This window comes from Cynocephalus volans, chromosome 12 (assembly GCF_027409185.1).
Source record: "Cynocephalus volans isolate mCynVol1 chromosome 12, mCynVol1.pri, whole genome shotgun sequence".
NCBI classification, from domain to species: Eukaryota; Metazoa; Chordata; class Mammalia; order Dermoptera; family Cynocephalidae; genus Cynocephalus; species Cynocephalus volans.
The window spans coordinates 66,306,004-66,325,464 of NC_084471.1; the positions used below are offsets into that span (position 1 = coordinate 66,306,004).

Genomic DNA, 19,461 nt, shown 5'->3' on the forward strand with positions numbered 1-19,461 from the left:
AGCTGGGGCTTGGCTGCCTCTCTTCGCTGTGCCGAATTTTAAATATTTTCCTTAATAAATTGGGGTATTAAGGTTGGATCTGGGGGAATTAAAGCTTTGTAAAGATTTGTGGCCTTGGGGCAGTGACGGCTGGTGAGTGAAGGGACTGAAAAGGGAAGCCATCTCTACCCCTGCCTTCTTTTCTAGGAGAAGATCAACATTTTTTTTTTTCTATCGGGGTGTTTCTAACCCCCACTCCACATCAGACAGGAACAGGAGTCACAGGCCGCTGGCAATCTCCCAACCAAACCTGACCCGGCTGTGGTCTGAAGAGCTGAAAGGGCTGAACGGGCCCTGGGCATTCCTGCCGAGGCAGCAAGAGGGGTGAGAATTTGGGGTGGCCTCCAGGACCCTCAAAGCAACCCTCACTCCCATTTCCCTTTCTCAGCGAGAATGACATTTTCCTTCAAGACCATCCCTCGCATTAGGTCTCTTTTCCTAGGTTCAAATGGCAGCTTACTCACAATCTTTTCATAATTAAAATTAAAGCCTAAGGTCTTGATTCCCGCTTCTTTTTTCCTTGGGGTGCAAGGCAGTTTGAAGCCTTTTTGATCTTGTCAGGTTACCCACACCCACCTGCCTTTTTCAGAAAAATTTGCCGGTCAATGTCTGGGCAGCTGGAATGTACTTCCAAGGCCCTGAAAAAAGAACCTATTACTGGCCTGAATTCCACCTTCCACGCTAAAATTCTGAGCATCCCTTTTCTCCAGACCCCTAGTTTTGGTAGTGTGTCCAGCGTGGGAAACCCAGAATAAATTCCCACATAGAAACTATTTATTGTGGGGTTGCAGCCTGCCCATCCTCCCCACTGGCTGGAGATTTGAAGGCCAGAAGCCCTCCCCTTGGTCCCGCATCAAGTTGGCATGGGAACCTCAATGGCTGGGTACCCCCACATCGACCAAAAGAGGATCCTTCACCCCTTCCCCAAACTTCTTCCACAGTAAGCAAAAAGCACTTCCCTCAGCTGGACGCAGGGACCTCGTTTCTTTTACAAACCCACCCATAAATTTTATAACAGGTAGTTAAAAATTACGAGGAGGAAGCGCTGGCCCAGCTTTTCACAATGGGCAGTGGGGAGAATGGGACAGCGCTGCGGGCAGCTCACCGGAAATTTTACTTCTAGTCTGTGGCACAACCTGTTCTGAGTTCTCTCTAATTGGGGCTGGGGTAACTTTTCCAGTTGTCAGGCAGTCACTGGGGCATCTCATTTGTGGAATATGAGACTGAGAAGGCCAACCCACTGTCCTATGGAAGGGTCCCCCAAGGAGCTCTTTAGGGTGCTCATTACCTCCCTCACCCCCCACCCCTCAGATCTCCTGCAGGCCCGCATCACTCTTGGCCTTTGCAATGGGGAAGTGGGGAAGGAAAGAAAATGCCGAGAATTTAAAAAAAAAAAAAATCCAGAGAAACGAATTTACCCCCAACTTAATAGCTGCATTATCCTGTCTCTACGGTTGAGATTAGAATAATAAATTCAAGGCGAAATGAGCGAGATGCTTCAACTCAGCATTTTGAAAGATACTATTTTTCACAAATCACAAATAGCTTTCGGAAGCCACTTTGATTGGCTAATAAAAAAGTAAAGAATGGGAGTAAGTCCTATCTGCAGCAGCCGAATGGTCCCCATTCCGGTAATGGGACGGCGGGAGCATTCGGGAGGACGCGTTTCTAAAGAGAGCGCATCCCGCTCGCAATTACGTTCCCCCATAAAACGGGTTTTTACCTCCTTTTCTTTCCAAACGAGAAAACATAGGCAGTGGGCAGGAGGGGCGGAGGAGGGGGTGCTGCGTGAGGGGGCGGCTGGGGCTCCCTTGGTCTGATCCTCCCGATGCCAGGCATCTTGAGCGAAGCCGGGCGCCAGACGCACCCCGCCCTCCGACGCGCCGGGCTTGGGGCCACGGACACTGCTGAGCGGGGCCAGGAAAAAATGGGATATTTGCAGCGGGGGACATGGGGAGAAGCAGCGAGGCTCTTTGGAGACACTTAATGCAGGGTTCATTCTGCTCAGCTACTGGGTCAGATATTTTTATTAATAGCAATAATAATTCCACGCTTAAAAATGAAACGGCTCTCGGCCATCCCTCGGAGTATGGTGGAGACGCCCGTGGGAAGGCCTGAGGTCCGAGAGACATGCTCTCTTTTTGAGCCTCCCTGGTGGGTAGCCGGGTTGTACCCACAAATAGGGTTACCTGGCTGGTGCTGCAGCTCACAGCAGGGACCCCAGGTTCTGGTAGATTTCCCGGAGCTCCTGCTCAAAGCTATCCCCAGCTGCCCGCAGTATATGCTTCCACTCCGCAGCCTCTCTTGTGCTGCAGTCCCCTATGAAGGAGCCTAACCCAATCATGTACTCAGGACCACTTTGCGTGGAAGCCAGGGACTGGGACCCCGGTGAAATTACACAAGAATTGGCCTGGGCCTGGGTCTGGGAAAAACATTGACCAGGAAAGAGACAGAGGTAGAGAGAGACAGCTCGCGCGAGCAGCAAGATCTGGCCTCAAAAATATTTTAGTCTCTGGGGGTCTGGTTTTTAGACCAGAAGATTCCCCTCCCCTCCCTTTTCCCCCTCTCCTGGCTGAGTCACAAGACTTGTATCTCTGGAATTTGGGATTATTTGACCAGAATCTTATTGGCATAAACAGAGTTCTCTGTCTAGGACGCTCCAGAAAGAAGTGAGAGACCCCTTTGCCCCTGGGTCCCTAAGCCTTCAACTTTTTATTTTGGGGAATAATGATCTTAATGGAGACTCTCCTTACTGATATGGGACTGTCCATTCAGCAGGCACCCCCTACCCCAGGCAAATGGCCCGCACTATAGGGGCCAGGCAAGCTGCCCAATTGCCAAGGTGAAGCCTGGAGCAGGCTTGAAACAGCCGGAACAGAGGCTGGGGTGGGCACAGTGGGCTGAGTGACAGTGATGGCTCTGTGCAGCCAAATTTGAATTTCAAGATGTGAACCCAGGCTGGTTGGTGTACCAGATCACTCACTTTCCCCTTCCCCTCTCCTCTCCCCCAGGCTTAAGCTTCCTCATCCCCCATACTTAGCACTCCCCATCTTTAGTCATCTTCCAGCCAAGCCCTTCAGACAGGTCAGCTGCCTTGAGCCTCACACTCCCCCCACCCTGTCCACTAGTCTGGTGCTGGGCGCTGGGTGCCAAGGGTTGGCCACAAGGGGCGTGTGGAGATGAAAAAGAACCCACTGCCTCATCCTCAGCCTCAGCCCCTGGAAGAGAAAAGTATAGCTGTGGGAGGGGCATGGGGCAGATTCTTTGTCTGGGCCCAGCCCAAGGCTGAGGAAGAGGGTGGATGACTGAGGAAATCTTTCTTCCCATTGGGGTCCTGGCAGCTAGAAACCCACTCTGTTTGGAGCCAAGATTCCCCCAAGAGCATATTGTATACATCTTCCTCTCCCTACCAATGATCTCTTCCTCTTCTTCCTCCTGCTCTCAACCTCCCACCCCTTTCACCTGCCCTCCTAGCCCAGCCTGCCCTCTTAGTCCCCAGGCTCCTGTCCACATGAGTTCGCCCACCCCAAAGCCAGATAATTGGAGGAGACATCGTCCAGATTGTTGGGAAAGGGGGATAAGGAGGAAGGGGGTAGAAAATGGGAAAGAGCTGTGGAGAAAAAGCAAGTCATTCCAGCTTCAAATATTTTTCTCCCTTTTTTTTTTTATTATGACTCACGTATACAATACAAAGTACTTGGACCAGGAACAGGGCTGTCGGGACACAAAATCTACATTCATAGCTGGACATAAAGACAAATGACCAAAAATTATTATTATAGATATATTTTAACGTTTTTTTTTTTTTTTCCTTTCGAGCACATTGCATAAACAGAGAATTCAAGACAGAGTTAACTATACATTCAGTGCAATTTAGTTCTACTCTACTGGGGTTAGAAGCACAATAAAAGCGCACAGGACCGGCGGGCTAGGCAGTCTCAGTTGTTGGGTTTTTCTTAGTGAAATAAGCAGCAACAAACGACAACAAAACCGCATTACAAATACTCTCAAAGCAGGATTTCTTTCTATAGGTAGTGATAAAATACGTTGGAGGTTTCCTTTTTTTTTTTTTTTTTTTCGCTTTTCATTTTTTTCTCTTTTTTTCTCCTACAGTAGGATTTTTAAAAATTCCTTTTCTTTGTCAGGATTATTGCAGGTTCCCTTTAGGTAGTATGTTAAAGGTTTATTATCAGTATTATTATTAATATTATTATTATTTTCATGATTATAGTGATCTCTGAGCGCTAACACCAATGCAGCTCAGAGGAAGCCGGGCCCAACAGAACAGAAATCAAACAGCGAAGGAGAGGAAGGCATGGGCCCGAGTGACCATGGGATGACTAGGTAGGATTTTAGAGGTGACTGCAGGCTCCAATCTACCCCATGGAAAGAGGGGGAGAGGAGAGACCCACATTTCCTTCAGATTTCCATCAGGTTCCTAGAGAAAGTCAAGAGGGAGTTTCTAAGCAGGGTGTCCCAGGGAGGGCAAGGGGATAGTCCTTGCTATATTTTCCTTACTTAAAAAAATTTTTTTCCTTTCCTTCCCTTCCCTTCCTTTCTTTAATTTTTCTTTCCTTGTTAAAAAATCTAGTACACTAATGCTCACATAAAAACAAAGCCACGAGTCCTCTTCTGCATTCTGAGGGGGATCCCCTCTAAAATAAATATCAGAGAAGCAGGGAGGTGTGATTGTGGCAAGAAGGGGCAGAGAGAGGAGACAAGGAGGCCAGGTCTCAGACCTTAAAATCCAGGAAGGACTCAGAAGGTTGGGGGTAGGGACAAGTGTGTGTGTTGGGGCAAGGAGAGAGACAGAGAGTCCGAACTTTTCGCTGTCTCGGTCTCCCCCCTCCAGCCCCCAAACAAATAGAGTGGGGGAAATCCAAAGGTAATAAAACCAGAGCTGCAAGTATCTGACAGGTAGTTAGAGTTGTGAGTGTCATTCTATTCTCTATAAAAGCAAATGACAGTCGTAAACTTCTCAATTTATCTGCTACCATAAAACGAAACTTCAAGGGAGTTGCTAAATGGGGGGAAAATCTCTCTTTTTTGCTTAGTCCTTGTTTTCTTCCTTTTCCTCCTCTTCTTTCTCCTCTTCCTCATTTCCTTCTTCCTCCACCTTCTCTTCATCTCGGGCTCCTGGCAATTTATCCTTGTTGTTCTCCTTTTTCCACTTCATCCTTCGGTTCTGGAACCAGATCTTCACTTGTCTCTCGGTCAGTCCCAGGGCGTGAGATACTTCAATCCGGCGTTTTCGTGTCAAATAAGGATTAAAGAGAAACTCCTTTTCTAGTTCCAAGGTCTGATACCGGCTGTAAGTTTGTCGTCCACTGCGTCGCCCCGGAGCTGGACAGAACAGAACCCCAGTCTGGTTACATTTGGGTGGGGGTTCAGTTTTCCCCTGCCACTCTTCCTCCCCTAAAGTTCCACCTCTGATTTCCCCAGTTCTCTCCCCTCCTGCGGAAGAGGCAAGAGCAGAAGGCAGGCAAGGGCAGGAAAGTTGGGGGATTGTTTTGGTTTGGCTTCACCTTGGGAGGTGGGGTGGGTTGGAAGCGGGGACTGAGGTCTGTCTGGAAACTGGGGGGTTGCAGGGGCCAGCAGGGGAGCCCTGCAGAGTCCCCCCAGGCCTGCAATCCCAGGAAACTGGCCCTTGCAGCTTTGTTTACAAGTTAAGAGTGGCATTTAGTGAGCAGGGCTGGGGACAGTCTGTTTCCAAAAGAAAGAAAGAAGGCTTGGAGGTAAAGACAAGGGGCTCTGCCCACTGCCCCCTCCTTGCCTCTCTCTGCCTAATGCTTTTCCAATAAGAAAAATAATTGATCTCCTGGAATGTATCACTGCTCTGCCTGATTGCTAACTGGAGACCAGCAAATAAATCACGGGCCATCCCTGCCGGAACTTGTCGCTTTATGGCTTCCCCCTGTACTTCGAAATTGGGCCGTGAGGGGCCACCCTTGGAGGGACTCATGACCTGAGCTGCTCTGCAGATCTCAGCAAGACCCCACAAGCCCTTTATTTGGGGGGAGCCTGGCTAGGGTCTCCTGGACCTCTGAGACCCCTAATCTTTATGCCCCCCCTCCTTTCAAGCACTTTTGCCCCCTCCTCTCAGACTCTCTTCTTTCCAACTGGGGGAAGTACAGAAAAGTTGGGGTAGTGGCCCTCAGGCTAGTTCTCTGGAGGCAGTGGGTACCCTACAGAGCCAGAGCACCTGTCCTTGGGGTTTCACCACTCTCTGGCAAGGGGAGAGAAACAGGGGTCTCCCTTTGCCCAAGACAGCCTGGCCACCATCCTGGACTCCAGGCTCTCTGCCTTTGGAGAGGCTGGTAACCTCTTCTCAGCTATCTCCCCAACTTTGACTTTAGAGGTGGGGAGAAGGAGAGACAGGGGAGACAGACAGAGATGGAGAAAACGAGATTTTCTTAACCCTTTGCGTCCACACACCACCTTTTCCCCACCTTTACCCCAATCCCCAAAATGTCCCAGGCGCCCCCCACCCGCCCCACCCCCTGCAGACCCTTCCCAACCTCCAGAAACCCACCCAGGCACGGGGGTGGGGCAGGAAAGACCCCAAAGCCAGGAGGGAGAGCGAGGGCAGACAAAAAGGAGGCGAGGGAGGGGGGAAGACCCCGGAGCGCGGGAGACCAAGGGGGAAAGAGAAAAGGCTTCTCACCGTGGGGTCTCATCCATGGAAACATGAGGCTGGGAGACGAGTTTTGATTTAAGTGGCCTTGTCCTTCGCTACTGTTAGTGTTGGCGGAGGATTTACAGTCGGGATATTGCACCACGCTTGCCTCTTGCTGAGCCCCATAAAGGGACTGTCTGGGGAGCGCCTCGTAGCCATAGAATTTGGAGGCGTCTCCGTGGCAGCTAAGCGAGCACGGGTTCTGCTGGTAGCCCGAGTTGGAGATGCCGGAGGTGCCGTGGTGGAAGAAGTCTTGGACGTGGTGCGAAGCGTGCTGGAAGCCGGGCGCCGAGCCGCCGGGCCCGTACACCAGCGCATGGCTCCTGCCCACGCTCTGAGGGAACCGGCAGTCGTAATAGGCCGGTTCCAAGGACTCGCCGCCTTTGTATTTGGAGAACAGGGGGTTGACGAAGTAGGAGCTCATGCTGGGTACATGAAAACCCGCGGCCCCCTCCCCTCTGGCTCACGACTCCCCCGCCCGGTACCCCCGAAACTCCCCTCCCCCCGGGACCGAACCCCAGGCCGACTGGCTCCCCGGACTGGGCTGGGCTGGGCTGGTGGGCTGGGGCTGGGCAGGTGGGGGGGCCTTCGGGGCTGAGCTCGGTCGGCTCAGCAGAGCTCCCGGGTCTGGGGCTCGGGCGGCGGCGGCGGGAGGCGAGCGGGCGGCGGCGGCGGCGGCTCTCTTCACTGTCGGTAGGTAGAGCTCGCGCTCTCTCACTTAGCTCTTTCCTTTAACAGCCCAGGCGAATTCCTCAGACTCCCGGCGGTGGCGGCGCTTACACGCGATTCGCGTTCATCAATCCACGACATGAAGACAGGCGAGAGAGAGAGTGAGAGAGAGAGAGAGAGAGAGAGAGAGAGAGAGAGAGAGAGAGAGAGATGGCGGGGGTTGAGGGGTTCAGGGCTGGGGGGACCTGGAGGAAGGGGAGGGGAGGAAGGGGGAGGGATGGGGGTGTGGTGTGTGTAGGGGGTGATGAGCCAGCCCCAGCTAATGGACGGGGCCAGCTATTCCAAGGTAAGCATTCAGAGAAGGTGCCTCCCCCCCCCCTTCTCGTTTCCTTCCTCTCTGAGAGACAGATACTTGAGCTAGCAGGTCAACTCAGGTTATCTCAACAGGTATAAGACCCCCAAGGGGTTGAATACCAGCAAGCCAGAGCAGGGTCCCACACTCAAAAAGATGGGCTCTCAAGGGGTTCTTTAAGTCTGGGACTTCGAAGAGGAACAAGCACACCTTATCCCCTAGGTATTTCAGGTATCAGATCCTCTGTCCCCTAGCCCTTCCCAAGGGTCAGAAGCTGCCCTGTTTCCCTTAGATTCTTACGACTCTCTTGCCTGCCTGCTATGGATAGAGAAGAGGGTCAGAGGTGGGGAGGGGCACTCCATATACCCAGTCAGGGACACACTGCCCATTCAGACACCAGCCCCTACCTAGAGCAGGAAACTCGGGCAATGGCATGAGTTGGACTGGGGGCTCTGGGAGCAAAGCTGCTTATGGGGACTAAGAAGGAAAGGGCAGTTTGTGTGTCCCTGGCGTCTGGCTGGGCTGATTCAGGATGTTTCTTCTTAAGAGATTATTTGTATCTAGGTTGGAGGAGACTAGAGCAGGCCTCTTACTTGTCCCCACATACCTCCACTCCATAGGAAAAGCCAGCTTGGTCTGGAGGGCCCCCCCCCAGCTTCACTACCGGCCTCCCTTTCCCAGGCAGGCTGCCCAGGCCAGGATGTGGATGGGAACTGTCAACAGACACTCTTTAAATATTTACCCACACTTTCTCTGGGGGGTTTCCTCCATCCCCAAGACTGAACAAATTCAAGTTAATTCTAATGAATGAAAGAACCTTAGCTCATCAGTACCCTTCCCTGGCCATAGATGTGTACAATTATGTGGGCTTAACACAGAGAGAAAAAGGGAGAAAGTGAGATAGCCATGTTTATGTGTGTTGAGGGCATATGAATGAAAAGATGAGTAAGAGTGATTTTTCTAGTCCTCTCCCTCCACAGTCTGTGAGATTGTTACACACAGGGCAATTCTGGGGCACACTCGGATACACACACACTGTGCATGCTACCTTCTCACCCTGAGACACATCAAGTGCATGCTCACTGTAAACTAGCATATGCATGCCTGGAAGCATTCCTGTCACCTCGGACACTGTACACACACACACACACGTGCACACTCAGGCACGTATGTACATAGTATCTGACAAACACAGATGCTCTTCTAGCTCGTTGCATCATTTAAAAAAATGTGTTACCTGTTTTCCTTCCACATCCTGGGGTTTCGGGGTTGGATGAGGAAGGAGGCGGTTAGAAAACCAGATCTTTTCCTTCCCCATTAGGAGCCCAGCTCTGGGGATGGAGAAAGAAATGGCAGTGCAGGGCAGGATAGCTTAGAGAGAAAGAGCCCTCTCCTCTCCACAACCCCATCATCCCTCTATTATCTAAATAATTGCTGGGGAAATGGCCACTCTCAGCCAGATTCCCAAAGGAGATTCACTGGTGCCACAGCAAGAGACCTTTCCAGGATTTCCTGCATTTGGGGGAACCCAGTCCCATCTGAGTTAGGGACTTCCCAAACTCTTTGACACCCAGAACTCTGGCCAGAGAGCAGTAGGAGGGAAGGGTCAGAGGGGGGCTGTGCCAGGGCTGCCGGCCTCCCTAGAGTCCAGAATAGTGGGGATCTCCATCACTCCAAGAGCCCTCTCCAGCCTTGGCTCCAGCCCTGCCTTTTCTTAGCCTGCTCTTCAGGTGCTGAGATGAACAGGGCTGACTCTGGGCTCCCAGCATCTGGGTCACTGGAGACTGTCATAAATACTTTCTCTTCCCTCGCCTGGAAGCCTGGAAAGAGGAGGCCCAGAGGGCCGGATCCGCTCTGGGGCCTGCGCCTTATCTTTTAGGGGGTGGGGGGACATTTCGACATTTTATGGTCCAGCGAAAACCCTGCCACAGAGCTATTCTTCTGGGCTTTTGTGTCTTGGAATGCGACTGTCCAGAGTGTGCCGCCACCGCCGCCTGCCCGGAGAACCCACCAGTCCTGAAACCCCTGGCCGGACTTGATTTCCCTTTCGGGGATTCCTCGCCTTTCTTACATTTAATTAATTTTTTTTTTTTTTTTCTTTTACACGTATCTGGTTTGTTTCGCTCCCTGAGCCTGGAAATAAAGGAACCGCAAGCAGCCATCCTCGCCGGGGCCGTCTCTGTCCCTCTCCCCGGGGCCTGCACCGCCCTCCTAGGTACCACGGATTTATGTTCGTTTGTCCGGGTCGTTCTTCCTTTTTGTGTTAATTACGCGCTGCCCGCTTCGCACACATCTCCTCCGCAAAGCGATTATTTTCGATGCCCGCCCTCCTGCGCCTCCCGAGCCCGCTACCAGAGCGAGGGCCCATCTCCTGCTGCCACTCGCGAATTATTTACACCTCACAGGTGAGAGGATTGATTTGCTCGGAGCCAGCGGGGTCGGTCCGGCCCGAGGCGCGGGGCCTTCTCGCGGTGGCTCCCGGCCGGGCCTCAAATGTCAGTGCAGCCAGGACGGCCCGGGGCACTGCCGTCTCTAACATTGAGCAACAGCGCCACCTCGCGTCCACTTGCTCCAATGCAGTCCGGGCCGGGAAAAAGCCAGGAGAGGTCCCAGGCTTGGCCCAAAGGTGGGAAGTGGGAGGAAGGAGCCTCCAAATGGGTGCGAAAGAGAGGGATTCCGCGGAAGGGAGTTGTCCTGGGACCGCTGTTCTTTTGTTTTCTAAGCTCTTGAAATAAACCTCGTAAAAGATTCCACACTTTTCTCTTTTCGTTACCCTCCCTTCTCGCAGTGAGACACTGTTCAAAGAAACTGCCACGATCTCCCTCCATTCAGACGCAATTCTAAGGTCCGAACACCTCCGCGCACGCGGATGCACGCTGCGCAGCCCCCACCACCCTGTCCGCCGCGCGCACCCTACACCCTAAACTCCTCGCCCTTCTTACCCTGATGCTGGCCCCGCACCGCCTATTCTGCCACCGCCTGCAGGACTTTGGGGTAGGATTCTGACTTCTCCAGGCTGTTTGCCCCCTGGTTTGTAGCCCATCCCTCTCTCGAGAGCTCTCTCCACCTCTCCCTTCCAGCCAGTGAGATCCTGTTCTCCGTGGGCCATAGACAAAACATTCCTATAATCCGATTTCAAAGGAAAGAGTGTCCACCTTATTTAAACCATAAAACAATTAAGCCCAGACGTCTAGCCAGCTCCGCGCTGCTGTTTTGTTCAACCCCATTCAGAATCCAGAGCAGGGAGACAAACAGCGCCATAAAAGTGGCATTTCGGGGTTGTGGAAATGTACCTATCCTGCCTTCCCAACTGGAACAACCTTTAGGGTTTTGTGATTCTGACAAAGGAGCAGAGGAGAGATGGGAAGGGAAGACTAGGGCAGGGGGGCGTTTGGTAGCCCCTTTCTCTCTCCAGCTTCCATTTCTTTCTCCAGATGTGTGTCGTGTTGTTGTTTTAATTCATAAGTGATAGTGAATAAAAATCCAATCCAATCCTGACGTCCAGGCTGGAGGCTGGGCTGGGATTGAACAGTGGGTCAGGCTGGATGGGCCTGGTCTGTATCCCGTGCTCTGCAGAGGGTCCTCTAAGCCCTGCGGCCCTCCTTCCTGCCCGCAGTAAGCCCGGCTCGGCGGGCTGCAGGAAGCAGGCCGCGCTGACAGACGCCGAGGGGAGGCGACAGGGCCTTGGAGCAGGGGCGGGGTGGAAGCCCGGAAACGCTGCCGAGCTCGGGCTGGCAGAGAAGCGCGCATCCCGGCGGTCCAGACCCAGGGAGAGAGGGGTGCCTTGGCCTCCATCGGGTGCGGAACTGGGGCCAGGTTTCCAGAACAGTGAAATGGCCGAAGGGAGTTGTGAGGAAGCGAGAAAAGAGAGAAAACCATTGGCAAAGCATCTTTCAAAAAGACCAAGAAAACAATGCTTCTGAAATTGGGAAGGTCTCCTAGGTGGGAAACAGGAGCGGGTGCTTCAGAGACTGCGAAGCCCATAGTTGTGACTTTATTGCTCCCTCCCCTAAATGTTATCAAAACAAAATCTTCACCCTTTCCTAACTTCCTCCAGCCCCCGAAATTGGACTGCTTAATGGAAAGAGAAGGTCAGAGATTCAAATGATAGGGAAATGGCTGGTCTCTACAAGTGCCTCACCCATCCTGTAAGGTGATGCTAGCGGGGGAACTGCAAATGGGCTGGGGCCCCCAATTCTTTTCTTTTATGGTGGTATCACCCAAGTATGCAGAGCAACACCCTGCACCCTCGGTAGAATGGGCAGCCTAAGATATTAAAGGGCTATATTTCAGGCAGTCTGATTTTAATAGTTTCCAGATTGGGGGATTTCCGAGAAAGGGGGCGCCAGGCCGAGGCATACCCGGCAGCTTGTGTCTGCTTCTGATTAGCAGATGAAAACTGCTGGTTCTAGGGAAGGTGCTCTGGGGTGCAGGACAGCCACCCAGCCCCACCAGGCTGTTACATACATCTCCACACGTTTGTGCTTGGGGGCTTGGGGTCCCACCAGGGAGCACCCCACTCCTGGATAGTCTCTGACTAGCTTCATTGAGCTCTGGCCGCACCATCCCGTAGAAATGCTGCAGCTGCTCAGCCTGACCCAGGTCATCCCCAGACCAACATTCAAACTAAATGAGAGAGAGACAGAGAGAGACAGAGAAACAGAGAGAGACAGAGACAGAGAGAGAGAGAGATTGAGGAGAGCAAGGAAGGGAGAGGAGCTGAGAATGCACTGAGAAGTAGAAACCAAATCTAATTCTGATTGTACTGACTTTGCCATCTCTTTCCTTCTCTCCTTCCTTCTCTCCTTCCTTCCTTCTTTCCTTCCCTCTCTCCTTCTGTCCTATTCCCCCTCCTCTGCATTTTTCTTCTTTTTCTCTCAATGCAGGCCTAATGGCTGTCCTGCCCCCTGAGGCCTGCCTGGCCTTCCTCTTGGCCGCAGCCCCCTCCCAGCCCTCTTTCCCAGCCATCCCTGGAAGCACCAAAGCACCAATGCAGCCAGGCACGAATCCAACCCTGGGCCCTCACCCAGCACCCAACTTTCATCTTCACCTATCTCTACCCTCCGATCTCATGTACTCATAAATTATTACAATTAATTACAGCCAGGGAAAGCCATTCATGCTGTGCCACCACCACCCCCCAATCTAGCTACCAGGAAACTTATAGGTAGCCAGCCGGGGCAGGCACAAGCTGGGCCCCAGCCTCAGCAGCCTCCACCCTGTCCCTGGAACCCCCACCCCCACCCTGCCCTGCCCGGAGAGAAGCAGCAGGCATTTGCCCTTCCGAGGTACAGGAGCCCCTTCTCTGTCTCCAGCCTCCCCTAGAGGATCTCAGCACTTGCCTCCATGACAGCAGCCTGGGAGCCACAGGGAGGAAAAATAACAAATAACGAGAACTGGATGCAGTTGGGTTTCTGATTTTTTTTAAGTGAGTTCGATATATTAACACAGAGCTGTTCTACCATAACAAACAGAAGCACATTACAGGACGAACGCTGGGGTTGGACGCTGGGGGTGAGAGGAAATACTGCTACGTATACGCCGGAGGCACCGGCCTGCCCTGCCCTACCCAGCCTGCGGCGCAGTCCCCGGCCCTCGCCCCTCAGCTCCTGGGCTGGGAATCATTATTGTGTGTGTGTGTGTGTGTGTGTGTGTGTGTTTTGTACAAAATCTGCACGCATAGCGCTCCAGGCCTGGGGAGGGATAGCCCAGACCAAATATGATACAGGAAAAAAAAAAAAAAAGAAAGAAATATAGCGATTCAAGTACTGGCTTCTCTGAAGAAAGGAGAAAAAAAAATCACATTTGTGTGTGTCATTTATTTCGGTTGCGCTGGGGGAAGAGAACGCGGTTTCTCTCCCCGCCTCCTCCTCACTGCGTAGAACTAACTCTAAAACACCAATTTCTCAACACTGAACCCTCCCAAATCGCAAGAGTTTTCCTTCCCCCCCCCCTTTTTTTCTTTTTAAGCTGATTGGCTTTTCTCTATCTTGCTCTTTTCTTTTCTTTTTCGTGCTCTCTCCCGCCTGGGTTGGGGTATTTTTGTGGGGCTTTTGTTTTTCCCTTGTCTGTGCCGAGGCAGCAGGCTGGGCAGGGTTTAGGATTGCTCCTTGTCGGTTTTCTCTTTATTCATCTTTTTCATCTTCATCCTCCGGTTTTGAAACCAGATTTTGACCTGCCGCTCAGTGAGGTTGAGAACCCGGGCCACCTCGTACCGACGGTCCCTGGTTAAATACATATTGAAGAGAAACTCCTTTTCCAGTTCCAGCGTCTGGTACTTGGTGTAGGGGCAGCGCTTCTTCCTCGTGGAGCGGGCGTGGATCCAGTTGGCCACGGGGTTGCCTGGAGGGCCAAACACAGGCAGGGGTCAGTGAAGCCCCTTTCCAGACCAGGACCTCTGCCACTCCACCCCCAGGCTTAACCAAGCTCCCCAAACCCAATAATTGAACCTGAATTTGGATACGTTTTGCTTTAGGAATTTTCCCTCTTCTTCCTTTTGCATTCTGCCCCCTCCCTAACCCCCCCTTTTTTCTTAGTTTCCAGTACCTAAAACGGTAGAAAATCTGAAGCTATCAAAGCCCCTACAGTCTGGTCCTCTGCTTCAAGAGTAGTAATTCGAGAATATCCTCATAAAAAGTCCAAATTCCCAACCGTTTCATAGGCCCATAAACGCTTCTCTCTCTTGTTTTTTATTTTTATAGCGAGGTCTCTCTCCTCCCCACCTCCCTCCTCCTCTGCTCCCTCCCATCCTCCCAGCCCACGACCAAGTCCTGAAATTTTAGCAGTTCTGCTTCCTGACCCTGAGAGTCCCTAAACCCCTCACCACCCTCTCCAGCACCCGTCTCCCGCTCGGAGTTCGACCCTGTTGAGGCGAATTCTCAGGGTGATGCTGGGATGGGAAGTCTTTCTCTTCTCCCCAGAGAGCTGCTGGCCTTGGGGACAACTCCCCTATATCTTAGGTTGCCTGTTTGGCCTCCAGTGCCCCCCTCCTGCCAGCCCCAGGACAGGCTCTGCAGGAGCCAAGCCTCCAATTTCAGGTTTATGGGAGTAGCTAAGGGCAGTGAGAGAAGGCTTCAGAGGGGTATAATTAGGCCCTGGCCCCTTATGAGGCTGGAGGAAAAGATTTCCTGCAGCCCCCTCCTGGGACTCCCCCAGACACTTCCTCATGCCCAAGGGGCTGCACCCCTTCCCCCGCTATTTCTCCTTCTTTCCCCTTTTTTTGGCTCTGCAGCTCCTACCTGCCCCCCACCTACCCCAGCCCTTCTTTGGAATACTCAGAAGGTTCCTGTTTCCCTGATTGAAGAGTGTGTATGTGTGTGTGAGAGAGAGAGTGTATGTGTGTGTGAGAGAGAGTGTGTATGTGTAGAATTCTCTAATCTTAGAGATGCCTTCCCCACTCCTCATCCCAGACTTCTATTCTCAACCCTTTCAGACCCTCAGAAGAGGGTTCTCAAGTTTAAGACGACTCAGACCCCAGTTTTCTCCCCCCTTCTCTCTGGAAGTACTGATCTCTTCAAGTTCCCAGGCTGAGAAATCTCCCAGACCCCTCACCCAGTGCTTCTGGAAGAGAAGTCCATGGATCTTCTGTTTCTGTTGCTAGTGGGGTGAGGATCCCCCATGCTGACTGGGAGGAAGGGGTGATTTTTCTCCCTGGGGTATTCCTTTTCTGCCCCCAGGGTCCTCCTCACCTCTCCCCTGTCCCATTGCAAACCATAAAATGAACCTCGCCCCTGCCTCATCCCCTGGTCCTGTCTGCATTTCTTCGAAAGTGGCGACTGAGCCAAAAAGCCTGGGCTGGGAAGGGGGACAGGGGTCTCTCATCAAAACCAGCTCGTGGGAGAGGAGCCCCCCTAGGCCCTCTCCCAACCTGGCTCCCTGGGCCCCCTTCTCAGACCTTCCTGCCCCTGAAAGCTCCCCAAGGTAATTCGCTTTTATTGAGTCCTCGCCCCTCGCCCCTCTCCCGCGCTCCCTGCGCCGCTCGAAGGGGCTGTAATCCGGCTCCCCCCGCCCGTCTCCCCTCCCCTCCCGCGCCAGTTGTAAAGGAAAATTGCTCCCAACTTACTGGGGTCCAGGTCGGCCTTCTCCTCTTTGTGCTTGCTGCCGGCGAGGGCGTCCGCCTCGGGCGAGGGCAGTGTCTGCGGGGCGCGGTCGCGCAGCTCCCCGGGCGAGCCGTACATGTAGTCCGGGTAGCTGCGGCCGTCGCCCGGGCCGCAGTCGGCGCGGCGCCCGGGGTAGGCGTCCGGCTTGAGGGCGTAGTGACGGCCCCCGGCCGGGAAGCTGGGGAAGGAGACGGCGCCGGACAGCGGCTCGAGCCAAGTCCGCATGTAGCGCGTGTCGGCGCCGAGGTGGGGCTGGGGGCCGTACGGGTGATAGACCACGGACGACTGCGAGGGCACGGGCGCCCACGACGTGCTGAACACTGCGGGCTTGGGCGCGAAGCTACAGGACGGAAAATCGCTACAGTCCGGCACCAGCCCGCTGGGTCTGGCGGCGGCGGGGTGAGCCCCAGTGGCCGGAAACCTGGACGCTAGGAGGTCTTCATTGTCGTGAGAGATGAGCGAGTCCACGTAATAGTTACTGATGGGCCCCGTCGCCGACATCGTAACAGGGTTTTACATACATAAGATTATTGTATGAACTGTATATGTACTTTTTATCTGCTCACAGAACAATCAAGGCAGGTAATTATTTTTCCAGCCTTTTCCCCGCAGCTCATTGGTTCCCGGCCCCCACGTGATCGTATTTACCCAAAAATACGGCGCGGATCAATGCGCAGGGGCTTTTTTTTTTTTCCTTGCTATTTTTTTTTTTTTTTAACTCTCCCACCCCCTTCTCTCTGCTGATCCCCGCGACCTGCGTTTTCCTGGGGGTCCGGAACTCTGGACCCAAGGCGCCGGCCACCCCCTCAGGACGGCTCATATCTCATCAGAGAACGCCCCATGCCCATGTCCACCCACAAGCAGATGGCCTCCCCCTAACTATGAGGATTTTTTCATGGGGTGAAAATGCCAGTCTCCGAAGCCAGGGTTCCCGGACCCCCGGGGCCGAGCCGGGCGCGGGAGCCCCACAGGGGCGGGGAGGCCGGCCGAGGTAGGTGGAGGAACTATTTCTTGACGTAATCCGTCTCTGTCGGCCCCGACGCTCCCGCAGTCTCTGCGCGAGCCGAGATCAGCGATTGTCAGTTCGGAACGTGGCTTTTAAAAATGCGTTTTTAAATAGTGTGTATGTATGTATTTCTTTCAAGAGCAGCAGCAGCGAGGAGGGAGGGAGGGTGGGAGGGGACTGAGGCAGCTGGGGTGGAGAGCGGAAAGGAGGGAAAGGGGAGCGTCCTTCTGTCACTGGCCAATTCAGCCCCCCAAATCTGGGGTAGGGAAAGCTTGGGGAAGGTGGTCTGCGGGTGGGAGGGGTAGAACCTGCGGATCTCGTACACCTTTATCAGCTGCGTCAGAAATCTTCTCTTTGCTTTGGCACAGATAAACAGGCGCCTTTATTTTAGATTTATTGTCTATGTCTATTTATCTTTCTTTGCCAGCTTGAAGAAGTGGAGGAGAGATCTACAGAACTTAAGTGGGGCGTCCCTATCCCGTTTTCCTGCTCACCCTCCTTTGCCCCCAACTCCATCTCTGCGACACCGTCCCCCCCAAAAAGAAGTCACTCCTTGGTTCTGTCTTCCAGAGAGCCAGGGTGAGAGCGGGCAAGGCGAGAGAGCGACCTCGGTCGTGGGCAAGTAGCTTGTTTTTACGTCCTTCAATAAAATTTTTATGAGGATCATTTGATTGTTCATAAATGTGTCTTTCATTAAATAAAATTGTAGGCTGTTTTTGGAACGGGGATAAAAGCAACAGAGGGATGGGAGAAAGCAATTTCTTTGGGGTCGGGTGCAGGAATTCTGGAGGAGGCAGTGTGATTGTTGGGGAATATCAAACAACTTGGATTCCTACCCCCAATAAGTTGGTTGCTACCCTCCTCCTTGAATTTGGGGTTCCTTTTGCCCAGCCTTCTGTTTCCATCAGACTGTCCCATGGTGGTTTAATAAAGGGGGGCTTTAGGCAAGCAGGAAATTCTTACTGTGGGTGCAGGACAGGGGGGCAGGGAGGTTGGCTGGGGGGAGGAGAGGGACAGGTGATGTCCCCAGAGACATGGTGCACCTAAGCAGGATAGACTGAGTTTGAAGGAGGGGTGTAATTTCAGGGTCAGAAGGGAAGAGTCCCAACCTGCGCCAGGGGAAATAGGCAGGGGCTGAGGCTGTGATACAGGATCTGAAGGCAGCAGGGACAGAGGCTTCCCAGAACCGGCCATGGGCCACGCCTGCCCTTCTTTCCATCTCTTGTCCCTAGGAGGGGACCAAACGCCAGGGGTGGGGGCAGGGGCTGGTTTTCTCCCAAATCTCTGTCGTTCTGTCTCTTCTGGGGTAGAGAAGGGCTAGAGAGTGTAATATGTAGAGGGGAGGAAAGTTGGTGGGGAGGGTATAGCAGCACCGACCCCAGCTCCACAGGCCACCTCCCCAGTCCCTGCTCCTCCCCCTCTCCTATTCTTTCCTTTTCGGTCTAGCGGGGCTGGGATTTCGACGCATGGGGGTGGGGGGGAGATGAGGGAAGTGTTTGTCTGGGGAGAGGTGACCTGGGGCCTCAGCCTCCTTCCCCTGGGCTCCGACTGTCTTCCCCTCCCTTGGGCTAGACTGGATAGGAAACCAAAATTACAACAAGAAACAGAATATCTCTTTGGCCTTGATGGAGTCAGGTTAGCTGTCAATCAAAAAAATCTCTCACACTAGTTCAAGGAAAAGACATGAGGTTCCAGTCCCCCTGCCGAGGCTTTCTCCAAATCCCCAGCGCAGCCAGCACCTCCCCCAGCCCCGGGGCGGCTGGGGACCCAGCCGGCTCTTGGGCTGCTGCTGGCAGCGACGAAAAGAGACATTTAGCCTTCAGCGGGGCCAGGGGCCAGACTGCGACCAAGAGCACATCAAGGGACAGAGCCTGAGAGAGACTCAGTCCAAGACAGCCTGAGACTGAGACAGACCAACTGATACACAGCGCCAAGGCCTGAGGAAGGAAAGAAGAAAATGGAGGATTGGGATAGAAAGAAAAAAGAGGGAGAATTAAGCAAAAGAAGGAAGGCAAGATAAAAAGAGACAGGAGAGCAGAGAAAGGAAGGCGTGCAGAGAGCGAGGCGGAGGGAAGGCGGCGATACGCAGGCAGGACGGGGCAAGGCGCGAGCTGGCGGAGCTGGCGGAGCAGCCGTGGCATTGTGCAGCCCGCTTGCTTGCCGGGCCTTTGCCGCGGGACTGGCTCTGGGCGCGGCAGCCACTTCTGTCTGGACACAAAGGAGGAAGAGGCCTCCTCTCCTGGCCTTCCCAGGAGACCTGTTTGGGTGGGTACACTGGCCTCCGGGATATAGAATCTCATGTTGGCCCAGGCAGTAGCCCAGGCGGCTGGGGGCTGAGCCACACTCTAGTCAAGGAATGAAAAAACAGAGGAAGAAAGCCTCCTCCTCCTTTAAAGTCTTCGCCAGGCGACAGGAGCCCCTCTGCCCCAACCCCAGCTTTCCTAGAGAAAAGAGGTCCTAAGGGTCCTCTCCTATGGGTCTTTGCTATTTGGGAGAGCCCCTCAAATAGACATGCTGGCTGTAAAGAGACGCCCCTTTCTCTCCTACCCTCTTTGAACACCGCCTTCCTTTCAACTCTTGAGCTGCCTCCACACCCTGCCTGCCCACCCGGCAGAGGCGG

At 53.4% G+C, this 19,461-nt stretch overlaps 2 protein-coding genes and 1 long non-coding RNA gene across 3 annotated transcripts; 1 reads left to right on the forward strand and 2 right to left on the reverse strand.

Annotated features, from left to right (window-relative positions):
* Window positions 1-4,233: 4,233 nt before the first annotated feature.
* Window positions 4,234-7,139, reverse strand: HOXC8 (homeobox C8). The gene is made up of 2 exons (XM_063075467.1): window positions 6,704-7,139; window positions 4,234-5,382 (listed from the first exon to the last, which is right to left on the reverse strand). The coding sequence occupies exons 1-2, from the start codon at window positions 7,137-7,139 to the stop codon at window positions 5,090-5,092; spliced, it is 729 nt and encodes a 242-aa protein (XP_062931537.1). The 3' UTR covers window positions 4,234-5,089.
* Window positions 7,140-13,150: 6,011 nt separating this feature from the next.
* HOXC9 (homeobox C9) lies at window positions 13,151-16,423 on the reverse strand. Its single transcript, XM_063075155.1, has 2 exons — window positions 15,799-16,423; window positions 13,151-14,078 (listed from the first exon to the last, which is right to left on the reverse strand). The coding sequence occupies exons 1-2, from the start codon at window positions 16,334-16,336 to the stop codon at window positions 13,834-13,836; spliced, it is 783 nt and encodes a 260-aa protein (XP_062931225.1). The 5' UTR covers window positions 16,337-16,423; the 3' UTR covers window positions 13,151-13,833.
* A 51-nt stretch (window positions 16,424-16,474) lies between these two features.
* On the forward strand, window positions 16,475-17,509 carry LOC134360582 (uncharacterized). The gene is made up of 2 exons (XR_010021340.1): window positions 16,475-16,826; window positions 17,269-17,509. It is a non-coding gene; the product is annotated as an uncharacterized LOC134360582 (long non-coding RNA).
* The last annotated feature ends 1,952 nt before the right edge of the window (window positions 17,510-19,461 follow it).

Excerpts from the sequence above, each read along its gene's own strand:
- HOXC8 (XM_063075467.1), bottom strand. The coding sequence starts at position 7,139 with ATGAGCTCCTACTTCGTCAACCCCCTGTTCTCCAAATACAAAGGCGGC. Across the intron at positions 5,383-6,703 it reads TCCATGGATGAGACCCCACG|CTCCGGGGCGACGCAGTGGA; the intron begins GTGAGAAGCCTT and ends TGTTCTGTCCAG.
- HOXC9 (XM_063075155.1), bottom strand. The coding sequence starts at position 16,336 with ATGTCGGCGACGGGGCCCATCAGTAACTATTACGTGGACTCGCTCATC. Across the intron at positions 14,079-15,798 it reads GAAGGCCGACCTGGACCCCA|GCAACCCCGTGGCCAACTGG; the intron begins GTAAGTTGGGAG and ends TTGGCCCTCCAG.